Here is a 25073-nt window from a genome sequence, read left to right as displayed (position 1 = left end):
AGTGGAGTCATAGGTAGATAAGATAGTGAAGGTGGTGTTTGGTATGCTTTCTTTTACTGGTCAGAATATTCAGTATAGGCATTGGGAGGTCATGTGGTGGCGGTACAGGACATTGGTTAGGCCACCGTTGGAATATTGCGTGCAATTCTGCTCTCCTTTCTATTGGAAACTTAGGAAACTTGAAAGGGTTCAGAAAAGATTTACAAAGATGTTGCCAGAGTTGGAGGATTTGCAGTAGAGGGAGAGGCTGAACAGGCTGGGGCTGTTTTCTCTGGAGTGTCAGAGGCCGAGGGGTGATCTTATAGAGGTTTACAATATTGAGGGGCATGGACAAGATAAATAGACACAGATTTTTCACTTGGGGCGGGGAGTCCAGAACTAGAGGGCATAGGTTTAGAGTGAGGGGGGAAAGATATAAAAGAGACCTATGGGGCAATTTTTTCACACAGAGGGTGGTAAGTGTATGGAATGAGCTGCCAGGGGAAGTGGTGGAGGCTGGTGCAAATGCAACATTTAAGGAGGCATTTGGATGGGTATATGAATAGGAAGGGTATGGAGGGATGTGGGCCAGGTGTTGAGGGGCGGAACTAGATTGGGTTGGGATATCTGGTCAGCATGGACGGGTTGGCCTGAAGGGTCTGTTTCCATGCTGTACATTTCTATTGCTCTGTGCTGGTTCAGCAAAAGCTGCGCATGCTCTTCGCTGTATGCAAATCCTTCTTCAAATAGACCAATGAGAAGCCAGACAAGGAGCCTGGTCCTCCTGCCAATCAGAGCTCCCCAATTGTCTGAATGCGGAAGATGGACCATCAGGTTCTGAAGCTGCTGCTCCTCTCCAAATGAAGATCGAGCTTCACTTCAGACTGCAACTTCCTTCCTCTATCCACCATCTGTGAGTACGGCACTCTCTTCCATTTCATTTTTTTCATTCTGGGGTTAAATTGAACAACTGAAAAGAAAGCGAGTGAATCCGGGGAGGGGACAGAATCGGGAAACGTTGGTCCAGGTCTGTGTCTCAATTGGCAAACACATGGCAAATGCAGTCCCACAGTGTGAAGTGATAGCTTCTAATGAAAAAAAAACTGCCAAAAGGAGGTACGTTGTTTAAATGGTGATATATTGGGATGTGAAGAAAGTGAGGACTGCAGATGCTGGAGATGTGTCGAAAAGTGTGGCACTGGAAAAGTACAAGAGGTCAGACAGCATCCGAGGAGCAGGAGAATCGACGTTTCAGGCACGAGCCCTTCCTCAGGAATGATGTGTGGATGTAAAAAGTGGCCTCAGCATCCATCCACACCAGTCACTGCCAGTTGTCAGACGGGTGCAGCAAGTAATCAGCAAGGCAAGAGGTATATTAGCAAGAGGAATTGATTTCAGAAGTAGGGATGTCTTCCTGCAGTTAGGGGGTCATTGAATGTACTCAAGGCTGAGTTCATCTGATTTTAGAACAACAATGAAGTGGATGTTGATGGGGGAAGGCAAGTAAAGTGATTTTAAGACTAGTACAGAACAATTAGTCATACAGCACAGAAACAGACCCTTCAGCCCAACTAAATTGGACTCCTCGGATGCTGCCTGAACTGCTGTGCTCTTCCAGCACCACTAATCCAAAATCTGGTTTCCAGCATCTGCAGTCATTGTTTTTACCTTCAGCCCAACGAGTCCATGCTGACTATATTCACAAACTAAACTCGTCCCACCTGCCAGTGTTTGGCCCATATTCCTCCGAACCTTTCCTATTCATGTACTTATCCAAATGTCTTTTAAACATTGTTACTCAACTTGCATCCAACATTTCCTCTGGACGTTCATTCCACACACAAACCACTTTTTAAAAAAAAGTGCTCGTCATATGTTTTTTAAACCTTTCTCCTCTCACCTTAATTTGCTCCCAAATCTTGAAACGACACATGCCGTTCACCTTATCTTTGCCCCTCATGGTTTTGTCAACCTCTATAAAGAGAACAAAGAACCTTACAGCACAGGAACAGGCCCTTCAGCCCTCCAAGACTCTGCTGATCGAGATACTCGATCTAAACTTGTCACCTATTTTCTAAGGATCTGTATCCCTTTGCTCCTTGCCCATTCATGTATCTGTCTACATACATCTTAAATGATGCTCTCGATCCCACCCCTACCGCCTCCGCTGGCGATGCATTCAAGGCACCGACCACCCTCTGCGTAAAGAACTTTCTATGTATATCTCCCTCAAACCTTTCCCCTCTCACTTTGAACTTGTGAGCCTGAGTAATTAAGTCTCCCTCTCTGGGAAAATAATTCTTCTTGTCTACACCTCTCACGGTTTTTAGGCCTGTCAGGATTCCCCCCCCCACACCTCCTTATTTCCAATGAAAATAATCCTAATCTACTCAACCTCTCCTCATAGCTAGCACTCTCGATAACAGGTAACATCCTGGCGAACCTCCTCTGCACTCTCTCCAAAGTATCCACATCCTTTTGGAAATCTGGGGACTGGAATTGTACGCAGTATTCCAAATGTGGCCAAACCAAAATCTTTTATATCTTTAACATGACCTGCCAGCTCTTTTACTCAATCTGTCCGATGATGGAACCCATGTTGTATGCTGCCTTGACCACTCTGACATGTATTGCCACCTTATTAGATTAGATTAGATTAGATTAGATTACTTACAGTGTGGAAACAGGCCCTTCGGCCCAACAAGTGCACACCGACCCGTCGAAGCGCAACCCACCCATACCCCTACATTTACCCCTTACCTAACACTACGGGCAATTTAGCATGGCCAATTCACCTGACCTGCACATCTTTGGACTGTGGGAGGAAACCGGAGCACCCGGAGGAAACCCACGCAGACACTGGGAGAACGTGCAAACTCCACACAGTCTGTCGCCCGAGTCGGGAATTGAACTCAGGTCTCAGGCGCTGTGAGGCAACAGTGCTAACCACTGTGCCACAGTGCCGCCCACCTTCAGAGAACAATAGACATGAACACCCAGATCTCCTACATCAATTTCCCCCAGGACCTTTCCATTTACTGTATAGCTTGCTCTTGAATTGCATCTTCCAAAATGCATCACCTCCCATTTGTCTGGATTGAACTCCATCTGCCATTTCTCTTCACAACTCTCCAATCTATATATTCTGCTGTATCGTCTGACAGTCCCCTTAACTCTGATATTCCATCAATCTAAATGTCATCTACAAACTCGCTAATGAGGCACCCGACACCTTCACCTTTCAATCTCTTGTGCTCCAGTGAAAAAAGGTCCCAGCCTACTCTTCAATAGGTGTGAATTCTGTCTGGGTCCCAACGTCGAGTCAGCCTGACATTTTTGAGAGAAAAGCTCTGCATTTAAAATTCCATTCTTGAGAAAATTACTTGAAACAGGTTCTGGGATTAACATACCAAAGAACAGAACCCCATTCTAAAAGATGAACGATTTAATCTAAATTGTTGAATGTATCACATCTCCATGACACTGGATTCCTTTGGCTGTAAATCGTCTAATCATCGTATTCTCCACAACCACCTGAAGCAGCAGCAGCGCTGTTGGTTAGCACTGCTGCCTTACAGCGCCAGAGATCTGGGTTCAATTCCCACCTCAGAGTTTGCACATTCTCCCCGTGGGTTTCCTCCTACAGTCCAAAGATGCGCAGGTTAGGTGAATTGGCCATGCTAAATTGCCCGTATTGTGAGGTGAAGGGGTAAATGTAGGGGAATGGGTCTGGGTGGGTTGCTCTTCCAAGGGTTGGTTTGGGCTGAAGGGCCTGTTTCCTCACTAAGTAATAAAATCTAAAGTAAATCTGATCACTCTGAAAGCTCGGGCTTCCAAACAAACCACGTTATGGCAGCAGCGGGAGGTGTGGACTAGACTCACTAAAAACAGTTAAGCAGTTAGATAGCACACATTCGAGTGGGAAGGGTGAATAACGTGCTCTCACAACTCCTATAGTCAATGCCATGAGCAATGAAGGAAAGCAAACCTAACGCTGCCTTCACTACTCTGTCCACCTGAGACTCCAGCATTCCAAGGTCTCTTTATTCTGCAACACTCCCCTTAACTGTGTCAGTCCTGCCTGGATTGCTTGACCAAAATGCAAACCTCTGATTTCTCTAAATTAAACTCAAATGACTCTCCTTGGCTCATCAGCTGATCCCATAAATTCTAATTTATAGTGAACTCTTTCTCTCATTCCCTGGAAGCTGAAAATCTCCATCCCACACTCGCTCCGTTTTCACTTTGCTTATCGCGCAAGAATGTAAATGAGAAACTTATCAGCCATGATTGAATAGAATGAGCAGACGTGGTGGCCTAATTTCTGCTCCTATGTCTTGTGGTCTCTTGCTGTCCTGGACACCGAGAGAGAATTGGGACCAGCATTGAACCAATCATGACTGGATATGGATCTACCTTCATCTAGGTGGATGGGCTGGGACTTTTTCACTGGAGCATTGGAGGTGGAGATGTGACCTTATCAAGGTTTATAAAATCATGAGGGGAGAGATGAGGTGAACGACAGGTGTCCTTCTAGGGTTGGGGTTTCAGATTAGGGAGCAAATTTTGACAGTGACAGGAGAAAGAGATTTTAAAAAGACGTGGAGTGCACAATTCTTTTATACAGAGTGGTTCACGTGAGGACTAAATGTCCAGAGGCAGTGGTGGATGCATGTACAGTAACGACGTTAAAAAGACATTTGGATAAGTTCATGAATAGGAAAGGTTTGGAGGGATACGGGCCAAAACACTGGCAGGTGGGACTGGTTTAGTTTGAGAACATAGTCAGCATTGACTAGTTGGACTGAAGAATCTGTTTCTGTGCTGTCTGACTCTGGAACTGTCTTAAAACTGGATACTGGTCTTAAAACCATTTTCTTGCCTTCCCCCACAAGCATCCACATTAAAATCATGTGAACTCAGAATATATTCAAGGCTATGACCCCCTAACTGCTGGAAGACATCACCACTTCTGAACTTAATTCCTCTTGCTAATACACCACTTGCCTTGCTCATTGCCTGCTGCACCTGTCTGACAACTGGCACAGAAGGACACTGATGCCCCTCTGAACATCCACGCATCATTCCTGATGAAGAGCTTGTGCCCCAAACTACGACTGTCCTACTGCTCGACCCACTGTGCTTTGCCAGTTATGGTCTTCTCTACGTCAGGAAGACCGAGCGTAAACTTGGAATGGCTTGCCAAGCATCACAGCCGGGTCCGCAGAGGCTTTGCGGACTTCCAAGTCTCCACCCATTTTAATGCCCCTTCCCACTCCCCTTCTGACAAATTGGAGGAACAAAACCTCATCTTGTCTGAGCAGTCAGCAGCCTGGAGGACTCAACACTGAATTCTCCATTTTCAAATAATCTCCCATCCCATCCCCCAACTCACTTCCCAGCCCCTTCCACTCTTCCCTGCCAACGAGATTCCTTCCTCCCATTCACCATCCAGATTATGGGGATAAGGCAGGAACAGGATACTGATTTGAGGATGATCAGCCATGATCATTGTGAATGGTGGTGCTGGCTCGAAGGGCAGAAGAGCCAACTCCTGCACCTATTGTACCTTCTACCTGTCTCCACCTATCCTCACTTCATCACCCTGCCCCCAGCACACCCTTGATCCACAGCTCTCCATATACCCACCCCCAATCCTGAACAAAGATTACACAGATACCTCGACTTCTCCACCTCCTGATACTGCCTGGCTTGCTGCGTTCTTCCAGCCTCCTGCCTGTCTATTTTGCCAATTGAGAGAAAGACCTAGACTAATTTTTCCAGAGTCTGTGCCCTCGCTGGATTCACTCGCATTCCTTTCAGTTGCTACAAGTCAACAATTGAACCCCAGAATGAAACGTTAATGGAAAAGGGGGTGAGAAAAGAGAATGCTGTACTCACAGATGATGGACAGAGGAAGGAAGTTGCAGTCTGAGTGAAGCTCAATCTTCATTGAGAGAGGGGAGAGGCAGGAACTTCAGAACCTCATGGCCCAACTTCCGCGTTCACCAATAGGGGAGCTCCGAATGGCAGGAGGACAAGTCTCCTTCCGGTCCTCCAGTGATCCTTTTTGTCCATCAAAAGTAGGTTTCGCCCCTTTTCTGCTGACAGCGAGGAACACGCCCAATGTTTTGGTGACACTGGCAAACATGTGCCCTGCTTGTTGACACAGAGGAGTGTACACAATATGCGCTGTAGCAATGCTAGTGTTTTTGACAGATTTTAAGTTTCCAAATGCCTATCGGAGATCAAAAAGGGCAGAGCAATATTTTTCCCCCCATGTGGCTCGATATTTGACTGAGCTGCCAGCTAAATGCAAAAGCAATGTTTTTAAATCATTTCCTCAGTGTTGGGGTGACCTTCACAACTAGAGGACATAGTTGGTACCAAAAGGTACCTGAAGGGCAATGTTTCCATGCAGAGGGTGGTGTGTGTATGGAATGAGCTGCCAGAGAAAGTGGTGGAGGCTGGTATAATTACAGCCTTTAAAAGGTATCTGGATGGGTATATGAATAGGAATGGTTTAGAGGGATATAGTGCTGCCAAAGGGGACTAGATTAATGTAGGATATCTGGTTGGCGTGGACAGGTTGGACTCAATGGGTCTGTTTCTGTGCTGCACATCTCTATGACTCTAAATAATAAAAAGTCTACTTTTCCAACGAACAAACTATATCGATGTTAACAAGGCTTAGTGCACAACCTGCTTTACTAATTATTCTCAACAAGTCCTGCCCCTTCAATGACTGAGGAACATAAAATGCTGGTGCATAATCTCCTTCACTAGTGTTTACACGTTACTATAAACAGTTGCACAGGTAAAAGCAAGAATAAAAGGCACAAGGATTAAAAAAATTGGTCTCATTGTTAGATTCCGAACTCCACATTTCTGACCGAATACCAATTCTGCCATCTGTCGTGGCGGGATTCAAACCCGGGAGTCCCTGGAACCGGGTTGATAGTCCAATCGATAATGGGACTCGGCCGTCACTCCTTCAATCCCCCTGCGACGGCACGTGAACTCGCAGGTGCTTCCGCAGGTTGCAGGAGTAGGTGAAGCCCTTCCCCCACTGAGAGCAGATGAATGGCCTCTCCCCGGTGTGGATCCGCTGGTGCCTTAGCAGGATGGTGGATGTGCTAAAGCCCTTCCCGCACTCGGGGCAGCTGAAGGGCCTCTCCCCTGTGTGGACACGCCGGTGGATCAGCAGGTGGGAGGAATACCTGAAGCCCTTCCCGCACTGAGAGCAGGTGAACGGCCTCTCCCCGGTGTGGACCCGCTGGTGGGTCAGCAGATTGGAGGCCTGGGTAAAAGCCTTCCCGCACTCTGGGCAGCTGAAGGGCCTCTCACCCGTGTGGACACGCTGGTGGGTCAGCAGGGTGGAGGCCTGGGTAAAGGCCTTCCCGCACTCTGGGCAGCTGAAAGGCCTCTCCCCCGTGTGGATCCTCTGGTGCCTCATCAGGGAGAAGACGTGGGTAAAGGCCTTCCCGCACTGAGAGCAGCTGAAGGGCCTCTCCCCAATGTGGACACGCTGGTGGGTCTGGAGGGTGGAGGAGCAGGAGAAGCCCTTCCCACACTCTGGGCAGCTGAAGGGCCTCTCCCCCATGTGGACACGTTGGTGGTTCCGCAGGGTGGAGGAGTAGGTGAAGCCCTTCCCGCACTGAGAGCAGGTGAACGGCCTCTCCCCGGTGTGGACACGCTGGTGGTTTCGCAGGGTGGAGGAGCAAGTGAAGCCCTTCCCACACTCGGTGCAGCTGAAGGGCCTCTCCCTTGTGTGCACATGCTGGTGGCTTCGCAGGCGGGAGGAGCAGGTGAAGCCCTTCCCGCACTGAGAGCAGGTGAATGGCCTTTCCCCGGTGTGGACCCACTGGTGGGCCAGCAGGTTGGAGGAAGTGCTGAAGGCCTTCGTGCAGTCGGGGCAGCTGAAGGGCCTCTCCCCCGTGTGGACCCGTTGGTGGCTCTGCAGGGTGGAGGAGCAGGTGAAGCCCTTCCCGCACTGAGAGCAGGTGAACGGCCTCTCCCCAGTGTGGACATGCTGGTGGGTCAGCAGGTTGGAGGAAGTACTGAAGCCCTTCCCGCACTGAGAGCAGGTGAAGGGCCTTTCCCCTGTGTGGACCCGCTGGTGGGTCTGCAGATGGGAAGATGTGCTGAAGGCCTTCCCGCAGTCGGTGCAGGGGAATGGCCTCTCCCCGGTGTGACTACGCCGATGAGTCTCCAGGGCAGACGAGACACGGAAGCCTTTCCCACAGTCACCACCCTTCCACGGTTCCTCCACAGGGCGGGCTTCTTCAGGTTTCTCCATGGCCACAGCTTCAGCTGCTCACAGACACGTGTAGAGCCCCTCCCTACCGTGAAATCCCCTTCTCAGGCCGTATAACTGTTTCAGGCTCCACACACAGTGGGGTCTCTCGTCCAGTCCCACTGATGCTGAAAACGTCCTCAAACAGGAACCAAACTGTGTTGATCCCTCTCACAGAAATCACAGTCAAAAATTGTTGTGGTCCCAATGGATTGAGTGACTGTCAGACATTGACATCAAAGTGAGGACTGCAGACGCTGGAGAGTCAGTCAAAAAATGTGGCTTTGGAAAAGCACAGCAGGTCAGGCAGCATCCGAGGAGCAGGAGAGTGAATGTTCCGGGCGTAAACCCTTCATCCATTGATTTTGAAACTTTAGTCTTCAGATTTTCAAATACTCTGCAAAGAGAGATTACAAAAGTCATCACTATCAGTGCAGGGTAGAAATTCAGAACAAGCAATTCTACTTTCTGTGGAATATTCTTCTGTTATTATATTATTGTGTACATTTCCTGCACTAGGAAATAAACAGGCAGGAAGGCTCAGAAAGAGGAGAGAACTTAAAGATAGGGACACCTGGGCTCACCAAGTGGTAACAGGATGCTGTAAGGCAATTCAGGAGGTTTGCCTCAGCATCGGTGAATCTGTGCGAACAGCACACCAAGTGATTACATTCACAGCCGTTCCCTTGTGAAATTATTGATAGTCTTTGAATCTGACCCTGAAACAAGACTCGGTACTATCCATAGCTTTGTAATTAATGGTTGGATCTTGTCCATTATAATGGATTCTTACTACCCCTTGCAAGCAGGGCATTCACAAAATTTGCTGACTTGAGAGTTCAAAGGACACGAGTGAGAGAGAGAGACCATTTTAGTGCTGAGGCTGTTGAATCCCGGACAAAATTAACTCTTAGTGCTTATCTGCTCTGGATTGAATTGAATTACATTTTGGGACTTTATGATGAGAGATTTTTATTCCAGGCTTCCAAAGAGTACAATCGCCAGGACAAACCAAGAGAGAGGCTTTACAGGTCTGAGTCCACAAAGGATTCCCTGGGCCGCCTCAAATTTCCACTTTAACATGGGAGGTAGGACAAAATGGCTTCTGCTTGGCTAACTCGATGGAAACTGAGTCAGGCAGATACTCGCAACTCAGAACAAACCACAGACTGACGTAAATCCAGTGGAAAAAAAATTGCAAATGCAGAAGTAACAAATGTGAACCTAACCATTAATCGCAGAAGTAACGGTTTAACCCTAACCCCCAGACACGACAAATACGATTTCAAGAATAGGTCGTCTACAAGAAATTATAATAGATTAGATTAGATTCCCTACAGTTTGGAAACAGGCCCTTCGGCCCAACCAGTCGACACTGACCCTCCGAAGAGTAACCCACCCAGACCCATTTTCCCTCCGACTAATGCACCTAACACGATGGGCAATTTAGCATGGCCGATCCACCTGACCTGCACATCTTTGGACTCTGGGAGGAAACCGGAACACCTGGAGGAAGTCGGCAGATTCTTCTGGCACTCGGGGGGTACTCATTGGTGGCCCAGTGGTTAGCACTGCTGCCTCACAGCACCAGGGTCCCAGGTTCAATTCCAGCCTCAGGGCGGCTGGTTGTGTGGAGTTTGCACATTCTCCCCATGTGTGCGTGGGTTTCCTCCCACAATCCAAAGATGTGCAGGTTTGGTGAATTGGCCATGTATACTGCCCATAATGTTAGGTGCAATGGTTAGAGGGAGATGGGTCTGGGTGGGCTACTCTTCAGAGGGTCGGTGTGGACTGGTTGGGCCAAAGGGCATGTTTTTCCACACTGTTGGGAATCTAATCTAATCCTTCTGGGCTGATCAGAGTCTACCGACCCGGCCGTATCAAAGAATAAACTATTGCTTGTGTGATTGACAAAGAGTCATTTCCAGATGTGTTTATTGACCAATCCCAGAAATCCGAAGATCTGGACAGCAGTCCAGATCAGAACAACCAGACAGGAAATGGTTAATGTCCCCAGGAAGTGGGGAGCAAAATAAGACATCAAGGCATTAACACCAACACCAGGGAGAAACTGAACATACAGACGTGACAAACATTAGTGGCAAGCCAGAATCACAGATGTACAGCACAGAAACAGTCCCTTCAGTCCAATTCGTCCATGCTGACCAGATATCCTAAATCAATCTAGTCCCATTTGCCAGCACTTGGCCCATGTCCCTCTCAATGCTTCCCAACATATACCCATCCAGATACCTTTTAAAGGTTGTAATTGTACCAGCAGCCACCACTTCCTCTGGCAGCTCATTCTTTACACACACCACCCTCTGTACATAGGAGTTGCCCCTTAGGTTTAGGGCGAGATTTAAAAGAAACCTATGAGCAACCCCAGATCAAAGATCTTGTCTATTTACCCTCGCCATGCCCCACATTATTTTATGCAAGGTTGTAGGGTCACCCCTGTGGAATATAGGTAAAGCAGTGTTACTTCTGTAACCATAATTGCTTCTGCAAGGTAAATGAACTAACGCCAGGGTATAATTGTTTCAGCCAAGAGTGGAGTTAACAAGAGTGAAAACTATGTGAAGGAATTATATAATTGCTTCTGTATTAGTTAAAATGTGCATACTAGAGTGAAATGTGCCTGTAAACAATGGTAGATATTACAGACAAACAGATAAAGGTGCTGTGAGGCGAGGGGGTGTAGGTTAAACTAGATATGCTCGTACAAACAGTTATAAGCATCTGTTTCCCGCTTCTACAAAAACAAAATAAAACACAATCAAGGAGGACAGAAGGCTCAGTGTCGGCGAAAAATGGGAGGAAATGTTGCTTTCGCCTACAAGGAAGCACCTGGCAGTGAAAGAGGATAAACGCTAACACTTTGTTCACGCACATGGCTGGATAAGGCAAGAAATAGGCAAGAGTAATGGGCGCCACCGGGAAAGAATGGAAGGACCAACCGATCTTTTGCGGGTCAGCTTGGAACATCAGGGCGGGGGAATGGGAATGAGGGAAGGAAGCTGAACGTGCTGAAGCCAAAGTGGAGGAAGAACAGAGGATGCAAAACCGGCTTGAAGCTGCAATGAGGAATATTGCATGTGCTATACTTGTACCTGTTGCAGTTACTGGTGGGAATCGGGTGCATTTTAAACATCAAAACAGAAAAGATATCCAGCCCTCTCCCTTCCCAATTTCTATCCTTCCGTCCCTCCTCAGCCGGGTAACTAAGACACATACCTGAGTTTGCAGAGTCTGCTCCCTCCCTGGATTCACTCCAGTTGCTTCAAGTGAACAGTTTCCCCTCCTCCCATCTCTGTCTCCCTCCCAGGATGAAGAGTTACCCAGAGGGAGGGAGATTCACTTTGAAACTGACCGGGCCACTTCCGCGTTGTGACGTCACAAATGAACTAGGGGCGGGGCGAGGAAAAGGGACGGTGCAGGGGGCGGGGCAAGAACGACAGCGGGACGCCGCACTGCGCAAGCGCTGCGCCTGCAGCAGAAGGGCAGGAGAACATACTTTCCAAAACCCCTTCCCTTCAGAGAATCCCCACAGTGTGGAAGCAGGCCACTCGGCCTCACCGACCCTCCCAAGGGTCACCCACCACACTCATTCCCCTACATTGAACCCTGAGTCATGCGTCTTACTGCACATTATGCCTAATTTAGCATAGCCATCCACCCTAACCTGCACATCCCTGGGCACTATGGGGAATTCAACACGGCCAATCCACTTTTGATGAGAATGGTGCTGGAAAAGCACAGCAGTTCAGGCAGCATCCAAGGAGCAGGAAAATCGACATTTCGGGCAAAAGCCCTTCATCAGGAATAGAGCCTACAAGGTGGAGAGATAAATGAGAGGAGGGTGGGGGGTGGGGGTGGGGGTGGGGAGAAAGTAGCATAGAGTACAATAGGTGAATGGGGGTGAGAATGGAGGGGATAGGTCAGGGAGGAGGGTGGGGAATGGCAGCAAAGAGTACAATGGGTGAATGGGGGTGGGGATGAAGGTGATAGGTCAGATAGGAGGGTGGATTGGCCTGTTCGGATCTGAACTCTGCTGGTTTAAAGATGGTCCGGAGTCTGTGTAGGATGAGTTGGTTACGGAGGCAGGCACTGAGGAAGCAAATGTGGCTGTGGTCGTGAGTCTGTTTCAGGACATGGTTGAAGAGCTTCAGGGCAGAGGAAATGACCTGAGAGTTGCAGTGGGAAAGGGACTCCCTGAGATTCTTGTAGAGAGAGGAGGAAAACTTCTTCAAGGCAGGCATCCTTGCAAGAGGATTCACAGTAGGGTTAAATCAACGAGGAAAAAACAAGGACTGCAGATGCTGGAGACCAGATACTAGAATCACACAACTCCAGGTTGTAGTCCAACAGGCTTCTTTGGAAGCAGTAACTTTTGGAGTGCTGCCTCTTCATCAGGTGGCTGTGGAGGATAAGATCCTAAGACACAATTTAGAGCAAAACATTCCAGTGTCCTGCCACTGAAATGGTATATTGTTAAGTCTTCCACTTTTTCAAATAGGTTGCATATCTCATTGCAATGTAAATCCCTGAACTACTTCTTGTCACCTTCTCAAGATAACAAGGTTTTATAGCAAAAGCTCACATCTCAGCTCAGACAATGCATTGAAGGTGTGAGATCAATGTCTGCCTGTATCACAATCTTGAGTCAGACTGGTTCTGTTTCCAAAGTCGAATTTACAAACTATTACATGTATTGACTGCCTGCAGATTTTTTCTTAAAAAAATGCACATAGAATGTATCTGCAAATATACATCCCCACACACATACAAACAAATTTGTTGGGTGAATTTGTACTTGCAGAATTATGTCTTACTTTGCTCAAAAACTGCATGAATCCATGTAAGATTCTGTAAGTCAGTTTAACCATTGTGGCACAGACAGTCTCACACAGGGGAGCTCACACCTTCAATACATTATCTGGGCTGACGTGACACCAATTGGTAAAGTTCACTTGAGGATTTAGCTATTTAAAAAAGTTTTGTGATTTACATTTGAAAGAACTGAAACTATCATGGTCATTCGAACAGATGAGAGACTTAACAAACAATCCAGGTCTTTTTCAATATATAATTTCAGTTACATCACACTATAAACTGTTGGTATAAATTCTGTGTCTTACAATCTTATATTCCACAATCCCCTGATGAAGGAACTGCACTCCGAAAGATACTGCTTCCAATTAAACTTGTTGGACAGAATTCCTCAAGTAGGGCACCATAAGAATCCTGGGAGACCCCTAATTCTTGTTTACTTCGTAATGAACAAACATTAAGGACAATCACCTATTTATTTCTCATTTTGTTTCATTTTTCTTGTTTTATTCCCTGCGATGATGTGGGAGAATTGTTAGATTTGGGTCAGCCATTTTGTCACATAGTAAAGCCTGGAAACCATTTTGAATCTCAGCTTAGTGCCTGTTTGCTAAAGCTTGTGTTTCCCAGGCTCAGCGGAGACGGTTGGCCTTGCAGCTGTACTGCTTCCTGATAAACAAATTATTTCATGACATGGGGCTTTATTTCCATCCCCCACAGTTGGTGAGTCAGGCAGGAGATACCCTGGTTCTCTCAGGTCACCGGCCGATGAGAGATGAAATATAGAGGGTGGTTGCTACTTTTGATGTGTCCAAAATAAAGAGGAAAGCTGGCCAGGGACAAAAGTGCTGTTAGAAATGTTGTTACAATTCTCCCTACTCAGCCACAAGATACTCGTGAGAGAACTCAACAGGGTCCTAGTGTCTGGACGTAATGTTGCTGAGAGCACTTGTGCTTTACAAAGTTAGTAATAATGAATTTGCTTGCCCCAGGGTTACGAGAGGTGAAACCCTATTTGATAAGCCCTGGACCCACACTGAGGACCGTGGCATGCTTCAAGATGCCTCCGATCTGTTTGAGTGCCCAACATTAGTTTTAATTGGCGAGTAGAAATCTGAAGTATAATTGCTCGCTTCAGGATGTCCAGACTTGAATGAATTTGGTATACAGTACACATTGGGCAACTATTAAAGACTCCGTTGTATTTCCCCTGGGTTGTGGACTAATGCAGAGACATGAACAACTTGCCTTGAAAACAGTGTTCGATTTGCAAATGGAACAGCTGAGAGGGATTTAGAGTTTGCACACTTGGTTAAGCAGCAATGTGTCACAGCCAGGATTTATGAGGCTCAACTCCCTAACTTGGGCTGTTCTGGAATGTGAGTGCCTCATTACCCTTGGAAGGAAGGAAGGAAGGAATAATCAAAAGCTGACAAACTGAGATATGAAGAAAGTTGGAAAATGTTACAGAGAGAGACACACAGACAGAAGTTTGCAGAAAGGTTAAAACTTCATAATCTGGTTTCAATGCAGATTAGCCTGGGTATGGGACTGATATCACAGGGGCCTCAAAAAGGGTACTCCTTCAATACTCAAACCAAAATGTGGGTGCCCCCTGCTGCACTGGTTTGTGTTCATTCTTTGCTGCTGTCTATTTCTGTTGATTACGTACATTATTGGACACACTCACAAACCTGGTGGCACCCAGATTTTCAGAAAGCAGCTAGGAAAAGATCTGAAGCATGTTTAATTTGTAAACAAACAAGATGCATACTCTAAGAGGGATGCCCTGGGTTTGTTAACCACCTCCTTGCTTGGTCGGCCTTTTTAAATTGTCTACAACTTGCATATATAGTATCACCTCGCGTACATTGTCATGAATATTGTCTCATAGGAATAGATTTTCTTAGATGAATCAAAACCATCTCAATGACTGAAAAAGCCGGCACTGGATTGTTGAACAAGTGGAAATATTTGCATCAGTTAACCAAAACACTTCAGAGTTTACATTCACGGGTATGTCAAGTTGAAGAGTTAGGACCGGGGCATTTTGGAGCCTGCTTCCTCGGGCAGAGAATTCCGCAGATACACTACTCTCTGGGAAAAGCAACTGCCCTCACTTCCTCCTCCTCATCTCTGTCCTAAACCTACTCCCCCAAAGCTTGAGGCCTTGTCTCAGCCACTAGCAGAAATGACTGGATAGGATTGGGCTTCATCCTCAAAGTGCAATGAATTCCCACTTGCCACCAAAATCCCGGATGTACTCACTTAGTTGCTTGCTGTCTCCCATATGAAAGATTTCATTGTAACTTCTTCTTCTCTCAGTAAGGGCAAATCATCTTTGAAAGCTGCTCTGAAAGTCCCATCTTCTCAACCACACTTCTGTTTTCACCGAAGACAGTTAGAGTCATACATCACAGAAACAGATCCTTCAGCCCACCTCGTCTCTGCCAACCATATATCCGAAATCAATCTCTTCCATTTGCCAGCATGTGGCCAATATTCCTCAAAACCCTTCGTATTCATGTACCCATCCAGATGCAGAGGGATGTGGGCCTAATGCTAGTAAATGGGACAAGATTAATTTTGGATATCTGGTCAGCATGGATGAGTTGTACCAAAGGGTCTGTTTCCGTGCTGTATGACTCTAATCTTCTTCGCTGAAAGCAGAAGTGTGATTGTGATGGCTGGAGTTTCAGAGCAGCTTTCAAAGATGTTTTGCCCTTAATGGGAGCAGAAGAAGTTACAATGAAATCTTGCATTTGTGAGACAGCAACTGAGTGAGTAACTACATCCGGGATTTTGATGGAAGGTGAGAATTTGTTGCACGGTGGGGATGAAGCCCTACGCTATCAAGTTATTTCTGCTGCTGGATAAGACCTCAAGATTAGGAGGAGCAGATTTAGGACCGAGATGAGGAAGAACCGCTTTTCCCAAAGAGTAGTGAATCTATGGAATTGTCTGCCCATGGAAGCAGGAGAGGCATCTTCACTAAGAGAGACCTTGGAATGCAGGTTCATAGCTCCTTGAGAGTGGAGTGACAGGTTGATAGGATAGTGAAGATGGCGTTTGGTATGCTTTCTTTTATTCGTCAGAGTACTGAGTACAGGAGTTGGGAGGTCATGTTGCGGCTGTAGAGGACGTTGGTTAGGCCACTGTTGGAATATTGCGTGCAATTCTGGTCTCCTTCATATCAGAAAGATGTTGTGAAACTTGAAAGGGTTCAGAAAAGATGTACAAGAATGATGCCAGGGTTGGAGGATTTGAGCTATAAGGAGAGGCTGAACAGGCTGGGGCTGTTTTCCCTCGAGCGTCAGAGGCTGAAGGGTGACCGTATAGTGGTTTATAAAATCATAAGGGACATGGATAGGATAAATAGATAAAATCTTTACTCTGGGGTGGAGAGTCCAGAATTAGAGGACGTAGGTTTAGGGTGAGAAGGGAAAGATATGGTTCGGGTGCTGGCAGGTGGGACAAGATTGGGTTGGGATATCTGGTCAGCATGGACGGGTTGGACCAAAGGGTCTGTTTCCATGCTGAACATTGCTATGACTCTAAACTCAACAGAGTTGAATGGGTATTTGCAATGGTAGGGGAATGAAGGGTAGTTGGGACAATGCAGGGAGGAGGAGCTGAGTCGATGGATAGATCAGCCATGATCTTAATGAATGGTGGAGCAGGCTGGATGGGCCAAATGGCCAACTCCTGCTTCTATTACTATCAAACTATAACCCTTCATTTCCCATGGCTAACCCACCTAATCTGCACATCCCAGGACATTCTGGGCAATTTAGCATGGCCAATCCAAATCAAGGCATGTGAGCAGTATAGTGATGTGGAAAATAAACATCAGAGAACGATAGAAAGGTACAAGGGGAGTAAATGTACCAGCAATCAAAACTGGATTTTAAAGGTCACAAAACTTGAATCTAAAAACAGTGTGTCTGAATGTGTGCTGCATTGTAACAAAAGTGAATGAATTAACTGCACACATTGAAGAGAATAATTATGATCTGAGACTCCTAACAGAGACATGGCTTCAGGATGACAAGGATTGGATCCTGAATATCGAGGGGGTAGTCAGATGGGAACTGAGGTAAAGGCAGAGGGTTGGCAAAGGTCATCAAAGCACTGAGCACAGGGTACACTGGTGTCACCTCGGATTTCAGGGCCTGATTTCTCTGTCCTCTGTCGATCTCCCTGTTCCCTATTACACCTTCTGGAACAATAAAACATTCAGTAATCAAGCCCCAACCCACAATCTCCCAGCCTGTCAACCATCCAGGCACAGAGTGTAGTCATAACAGAGAATTAAACAAGAAAAATGAAACAAAATTAGAAATAAATAGGTGTTCATGCTTAATGTTTGTTCATTCAGAAGTAAACCAGAAATGGGGCTCTCCCAGGATTCTCATGGTGCCCTACTTGGGGAATTTTGTCTCCCTTCCATCTAACTGTTAGCACCCAGCTATGATTTACAACAATATTTACACCAACAGAAATAAAGCACCTGTTAGCAAATAGGCAGAGATAAACTGATGTAGATTTTTTTTCTCTCTCATGCAAACACACACACACACACATCTATGGGGGTGAATTTGTGTATGTGCAGGTCCGGGGGGAATTGGCCATGCCAAATTACCCATAGTGCCCAGGGATGTGCAGGTTAGGTGGTGGGGGGGCGGATTTGCCTTGCCAACTTACCCATAGTGCCCAGGGATGTGCAGGTTAAAGTGGATTGGCCATGCTGAATTACTTAGTGCCCAGAGATGTGCAGGTTAGCTGGGGTAAATGTAGAGCAACAGGTGTAGGGGAATGGGTGTGGGTGGGTTAACCTTCAGAGGGTCGGTATGAAGTTTTTGGGCCGAGTGGCCTGCTTCCACACTGTGGGGATTCTCTGAAGGGAAGGGGTTTTGCAAACTGTGACTCGCCTCTTGATATGTTGATGTCACAGCAGGGAAGTGGCCCTGTCCGTTTAAGTGAATCTCACTCTGTCTGGGCAACTCTTCATCCCGGGAGGGAGACAGAGATGGGAGGAGGGGAAATCTATTCACTTGTAGCAACTGGAGTGAATCCAGGGAGGGAGGAGACTCCACAAACTCAGGTATGTGTCTTAGTTACCCAGGTGAGGAGGGACGGAAGGATTGACGTTGGGAAGGCGGAGGGGTAGACAGTTTTCTGTTTCAATGTTTAAAATGAACCCGATTCCCACCAGTAACTGCAACAGGTACAAGTACAGCACATGCAGTATTCCTTCAAGCCGGTTTTTCATCCTCTGTTCTTCCTCTGCCTTGGCTCCAGCACATTCAGCTTCCATCCCTCATTCCCATCCGCCACCCCCCCCTCCTCCCCCACGCTGATGTCCAAGATCGGTTTGTCCCTCCATTCTTTCCCGGTTGTCTTTTGTGGGTTTTGAAAACTTTTCCAGTCCTCTGAGTATCGGAGTTGGGAGGTTACGTTGTGCACTCTCCAGGACATTTGTTTGGCTACTTTTGGAGTATTGTGTGCAGTTCTGGTCTCTCTGCTAGAGGAAGGATGTTGTGAAACCTGAAAGGATTCAGATAAGATTGACAAGGATGTTGTCAGGGTTTGAGCTGAACAGGGTGGAGCTGTTTTCTGTCGAGCGCCAAAGGCTGAGGGTGACCCTACAAACTTTTATAATATCATGTGGGGCATGGATAGGGTAAATAGACAAGGTCTTTTCCCTGGATGGGTCTTAGGTTCAGGGTGAGGGTGAGATTTAAAAGGAACCTAAAGGGCAACTCCTATATTCAGAGGGTGGTGCGTGTAAGGATTGAGCTGCCAAAGAACGTGGTGATGGCTGGTACAATTACAGTATTTAAAAGGCATCTGGATGGGTATACGAATAGGAAGGGTTTAGAGGACATAGGCCAAGTGCTGACAAATGGGACTGGATTAATTTAGAATATCTGGTTGGTACTGATGAGTTGGACCAAAGAGTCTGTTTCTGTGCTGTACATCTCTATGACTCTGGCTTTCCACTAACATTTGCCACGTCAATAGGTTCACTTTCTCTCTAATGTCGGTGTTAATGCCTTGATGTCTCATTTTGCTCCCACCTTCCTGGGGACGTTAACCATTTCGTGTCTGGTTCTTCCTCAAGAAGCTGTATTCCCGATTCACCCCGAATTGACACACTTTTTTTGCTTCCAAAAATCAGACCTGCTCACTCTCAGTGGTATCCCAGTGTTGTGAAAGATATTAACTCTCAGGTGGAACTATTCAAAATTCAGAGAGATGTCAGTCTTGATATTTTTGCTTTTCTGCCCCTGTAAGATCCTGAATCAGCACCTTCAGGGGAATTAGTTAGAGCGGAGTGAGAACAGAGGGGGGGAAGAGTGGGATGATGCTTTCAATTTTGTGGAATAATAAAGAAAAGAATATTCCACAGAAAGTAGAATTGCTTGTTCAGAATTTCTACCCTGCACTGACAGTGATGACCTTTGTAATCTCTCTTTATAGAGTATTTGAAGATCTGAAGACGGAAGTTTCAAAATCAACAGATGAAGGCCTTATGCCTGAAACATTGACTCTCCTGCTCCTCGGATGCTGCCTGACCTGCTGAGCTTTTCCAGCGCTGCACTTTTCGACTGACTCTCCAGCGTCTACAGTCTTCACTTTGATGTCAATGTCTGACAGTCACTCAGTCCATTGGGACTGCAACAGTTTTCAACTATGAGTCTGTGAGAAGGAGCAAAGCTTTTTGGTTCCTGTTTGAGTAGGTTTTCAGCATCAGTGGGACTGGATGAGAGACCCTACTGTTACAGCACACTGAGTGTGGAGCCTGAAACAGTTATAGGGCCTGGGAAGAGGAATTCTGGGTGGGGAGGGGCTCCACACACGTTTGTGTGTAACTGAAGCTTCAGCCATGGAATCCCGCCCCGTGGAGAAACCGTGGAAGTGTGGCAACTGTGGGAAAGGCTTCCATTTCCCATCTGCCTCGGGTGGATTCCTCGGGTTGGGATTTTTGCAAATTGTGTATGGACTGCTTTCAGCTTGGCCCCACCCCATTACCCAGACACCTTACCCCACCCCCTCACTCCATAGTTGATGTCACTGCACAGAACTGGTCTTGTGAGGTTCAGAGTGAAACCCCCTCCCTCTGGGCAACTCTTTATCCTGTGGGGGGAGTAAATGAACTTTTGTATCTCTTTTCCCCAGGGTTGGGGGTAGGGGGGAGTCCAGAACTAGAGGGCATAGAGTTGGGGGGAGGGGGTGGAAGATTTGTGAGGGACCTAAGGGGCAACCTTTTCACGCAGAGGGTGGTGCGTTTATGGCGTTTATGGAATGAGCTGCCAGAGGAAGTGGTGGAGGCTGATATAATTACAGCATTTAAAAGGCATCTGGATGGGGATATGAATAGGAAGGGTTTAGAGGGACATTGGCCAAATTCTGGCAAATGGGTCACTCGGTTCATTTAGAATATCTGGTCGGCGTGGACTGAAGGGTTTGTTTCCATGCCGTACAACTCTATGACTCTATTTCTACATAGTCAGAACCAATTTCACAAGACTAGGAACAGGCCATTCACCCCTTCCAACCTGTCCTGAGCTGTGGTTAAACTGCATATAATTCAGTGCAAGTTTCAGAAAGGTTTCAACAGCCCTTTTAAAAAATTTAAAATGCTTTCAGACTTCAACTATGTTTCTGAATATATCATTTTAGGTATTCTTAATTGTAAAGATACGCGTATCTAGTGAACACAACCCACAACTCCTGGTGCTGCCAGTAAACTTTACAATTCTGATGAAACGATGCAGTACCTGCACTCACAAAAAATTTACAATTTCTAACGATGCTAGCTCCTCATTCACTGCTCCTTCTGATACACGACATTGGAAACTCAGTGCAGGAGGCTGCAAAAAAAATGAGTAGCTTTAAAACAAAAACCTCTTGGAGCTCAAAGCTTTCAATGAGAGCCTGAGCCTGGCAGTAAGTTCAGGTAACCTTTATTGTGACCCAACTTTGTTACAGCTTCAGATTCCACCCCCGCACCTCCCCCCCTCACCAAAAAGGCGTAGAAAAAGTTGCTGTTTTTTTTAAATAAGCAGCTCAAGGTCAAACCGCACACATTGCCACCCCCCTCTCTTCCTTTACTATTGGTCAGCACCGAATTGTCCCTTTGTAATTGGGTCCTTGCTACAGCCGTAACCCGTAGGAAATACTGCCTCACTCACCAATTTCAACCCATACCTTGTCTCCAAGTAAATTTCTCTCCATGCATTTGCCAGTCGGGTGGAGGGCAGTGTAGAGTCAACCAGACTGCTGTGGGTCTGGAGTCACGTGTAGGCCAGACCGGGTAAAGGATGCAGCTGGGACGACTGAGTGAATCCTTTCCCACAACGGCAGTTTCCTTCCCTAAAAAGGACGTGAGTGAATCAGATGGGGGTTTCTCCACCCCCAACCCCCGAAAATGGTTTCACTGTTAGATTCTGCACTCCAGATTTCTGACCGAATACCAGTTCTGCCATCTGTCGGGGCGGGATGCAAACCCCGGAGTCCCTGGAACCGGGTTGACAGTCCAGTCGATAATGGCACTTGGCCGTCGCTCCTTCAATCCCCCTGCGATGGCACGTGAACTCGCTGGTGCCTCCGCAGGCGGGAGGAGCAGGTGAAGCCTTTCCAGCACTCGGGGCAGCTGAAGGGCCTTTCCTCTGTGTGGACTCGCTGGTGGGTCCGCAAGTTGGAGGCCTGGGTAAATCTCTTCCCACACTCAGGACAGCTGAAGGGCCTCTGCCCTGTGTGGACCCGCTGGTGGGTCAGGAGGTGGGAGGCCCGGACAAAGGCCTTCCCGCACTCGGGGCAGCTGAAGGGCCTTTCCCCAGTGTGGAGCCGCTGGTGCCTGAGCAGGTTCGAAGAATTCCTGAAGGCTTTCCCACACTCGGGGCAGTTGAAGGGCCGCTCCCCTGTGTGGATACGCCAGTGGGTCAGCATGGTAGAGTCCTGGGTAAAGCCCTTACCGCATTCAGGGCAGGAGAACGGCTTCTCCCCTGTGTGGATGTGCCGATGAACCTCCAGGGCAGACGGAGTACGGAAGCCTTTCCCACAGTCGCCACACTTCCATCGTTTCTCCACAGGGCAGGATTTCTTGGGCTTTTCCATGGCCGAAGCTTTAGCTGCACAGGTGTGGAGACCCTCCCCAATGTGAATTTTTCTTCCCAGGCCGTACAGCTATTACACGCTCCTCACTGAGCGCACTGCAATGGTAGGGTCTCTCATCCAGTCCCACTGATGCTACAAACCTACTCAAACAGGAACCAAAATGCTTTGCTCCTTCTCACAGAATCAGAGTTGAAAACCGTTGCTTTCCCAATGGACTGAGTGACTGTCAGACATTGACGTCAAAGTGAGGACTGCAGTCACTGGAGAGTCAGTGTTGAAAAGTGCAGTGCTGATAAAGCGCAGGAGGTCAGGGAGCATCCAAGGAGCCAGAGAGTCAATGTTTTGGGCATAAGGCTTTCACCTGTTGATTTTGAAACTTCTGTCTTCAGATCTTCATATACTCTGTAAAAAGCAATTACAAACGTCATCACTGTCAGTGCAGAGTAGAAATTCTGAACAAGCAATTAATTCTACTTTCTGCGGAACATTCTTTTCTTTTGTTATTCCACAAAATTGAAAGCATCATCCCACTCTCTCTCCCCCTCTGGTCTCACTCCACTCTAATTCCCCTGAAAGTGCTGATTCAGGATCTTCCAGGGGCAGAAAAGCAAAAACGTCAAAACTGACATCTCTCTGAATTTCGGATACCTCCACCTGAAAGTTAATATCTTTCACAACATTAGGATCCTGCTGAGAGTGAGCAGGTCTGATTTGGGAAGAGTGTCAATTCAGGGTGAACCTGCAATACAGCTTCTTGAAGAAGAACTAGACACAAAATGGTTAACATCCCCGGGAAGCGGGGGAGCAAAATGAGACATCAAGGAATTAACATAGACACCAGAGAGAAACTGAAGGTAAAGATGTGGCAAATGTTTGTGGAAAGCCAGAGTCACAGACATACAGACACTTGGATCAAACTCTTCGGTGCTGACCAGATATCTGAAATTAATCTAGTCCCATTTGCCAGCACTTGGCCCAAATCCCTCTGATCCCTTCCTATTCATATCCCCAACCAGATGACTTTTAAAATACTGCAACTGTACCAGCCTGAGCCACTTCCTCTGGCAGCTCATTCCATAAATGCACCACCCTCTGCGTAAAAAGAATACCCCTTTAAGCCGCTTAAATCACCCCCGTCCACACCCTTAACTTATTAACCTCCAGCTCTGGACTCCCCCATCCCAAGGAAAAGACCTTGTCTAATTACCCTCTCCCCGCCCCTCTTCATTTTATAAAAGTCTTTCAGGTCACCCCCCCCACCACCCCAATTTATCCGTCTCTCCTCACCTTTAGTTTGCAGAGTCTGCACCCTCCCTGGATTCACTCCAGTTGCTACAAGTGAACAGATTCCCCTCCCTCCCTGGATGCAGAGTTCCCCAGAGGGAAGGAGTTGCACTCTGAAACTGACATGGCCACTTCCGCGTTGTGACATCACCAATGGAGCGAGGCCGGCAGCGGGAGCCCCCACACTGCGCATGCTCCGAACGGCGGCCGTCTGGTCCGCAGTGCGCCTGCGCAGTTTGCAAACCATCTTCCCATCGGAGAAGCTCCATAGTATGGAAGCAGGCCACTCGGCCCAGGGAGTTCACACCCATTCCCCAACCCCTATTGCTCAGCATTTAACCCTTACTAATGCACCTAACCTGCACATCCTATGGCTAATCCACCCTAACCTAGACAGACGCCAGCCAGACATCCTAAATTAACACAGTTCCATTTGCCAGCATTTGGCCCACATTCCTCTAAACCTTTGCTATTCATACATGCAGATGCCTTTTATATTGTGTCATTATTTCAGCCTCCACCACTTCCTCTGGCAGCAGGTTCCACACCTCCACTACCCTCTGCGTGAAAACGTTTCTGCTCACTTCCCTTTCCCCATTCACCTCAGACCTATGTTCTTCTAGTTCTGGACTCCCCTACCCTGGGGAAAATACCTTGCCCTGATTCATGCCCCTTATATACTTTTATAAGGTCACCCCTCAGCCTCTGATGCTCCAGGGAAAATATCCCTGGCCTATCATGCTCTCCCTGTACCTCAAACATTCCAACTCTGCCAACAAGCCTTATAAAAGTTTTCCCACCCCTTTCAAAGTTTCACAACATCTTTCCTATCGCAGGAAGACCAGAACTGAATGCAGTATTCCAAAAGTGGCCTAACCACATGTTCCTGTTCCTGCACAGCCGCAACAGGAACTCCCAAATCCTGTACTCAATGCTCTGACCAATAAAGGAAAGCATACCAAGGTCTCTTTGTTCTGCAACACTCCCCTTAACTGTTCAAGTCCTGCCTGGATTGCTTGACCAAAATGCAAACCTCACATTTCTCTAAATTAATCTCAACCTGCCACTCTTTGGCCGATCAGCCCATCCGATCAATTCTGATTTATATCTCTTTCCTCCCTTATTCCAGAGAAGCTGAAGATCTCCATCCCACACACTCTCCCTCCATTTTCAGTTAGCTGAACCTAATCCCTGCTGTACCACATCCTGAAAGGTCTGGTTCATGCTGATTAACAGGGCCATACTCACCAGGAGGGGGATCTAATTGAAACATACCTAATACTGAACGACCTGGACATTGGGAAGATATTTCAATTGGTAAGAGAGACTAGGACCAGAAGACCTTTTAGAATGGAGAAAAGGAAAAACTTCAGCCAGAGAATGGTGAATCTATGGAATTCCTTGACACAGAAGGCTGTGGAGGCCAGGTCACTGGGTATATTTAAAACTGAGATAGGTAAGTTCTTGAGTATCAAGGAGATCGAGACGTATTGGGAGAAAGCAGGTGAATGGAGTTGACAAACCGATCAGCCACGATTGAATGGTATGAGCAGACCCG

General features: G+C 47.2%; 2 protein-coding genes across 5 annotated transcripts in view; one reads left to right on the top strand and one right to left on the bottom strand.

The window, feature by feature from the left end:
- The window catches only part of LOC132807201 (zinc finger protein 229-like), a 427695-nt gene that overhangs the window by 12579 nt on the left and 390043 nt on the right, over positions 1–25073 (top strand). The window lies entirely within an intron of this gene.
- Positions 6482–23641, bottom strand: LOC132807199 (gastrula zinc finger protein XlCGF26.1-like). Of its 4 annotated transcripts, XM_060821501.1 has the most exons (3): positions 23519–23641; positions 21710–22633; positions 6482–8188 (listed from the first exon to the last, which is right to left on the bottom strand). In XM_060821501.1, exons 2-3 carry the CDS (start codon positions 22229–22231, stop codon positions 6974–6976), a joined length of 1737 nt encoding a protein of 578 aa, XP_060677484.1. In that variant the 5' UTR covers positions 22232–22633; positions 23519–23641; the 3' UTR covers positions 6482–6973. The 4 variants fall into 4 exon arrangements, with proteins under 4 accessions (XP_060677484.1, XP_060677482.1, XP_060677481.1 ...); XM_060821499.1 differs by lacking the exons at positions 21710–22633; positions 23519–23641 and adding an exon at positions 21323–21679 and having other exon boundaries at positions 6482–8672; XM_060821498.1 differs by lacking the exons at positions 21710–22633; positions 23519–23641 and adding an exon at positions 11513–11651 and having other exon boundaries at positions 6482–8672.

Source organism: Hemiscyllium ocellatum, assembly GCF_020745735.1.
Source record: "Hemiscyllium ocellatum isolate sHemOce1 chromosome 27 unlocalized genomic scaffold, sHemOce1.pat.X.cur. SUPER_27_unloc_10, whole genome shotgun sequence".
Lineage (NCBI taxonomy): Eukaryota > Metazoa > Chordata > Chondrichthyes > Orectolobiformes > Hemiscylliidae > Hemiscyllium > Hemiscyllium ocellatum.
This window is presented reverse-complemented; position numbering and strand designations above follow the sequence as displayed.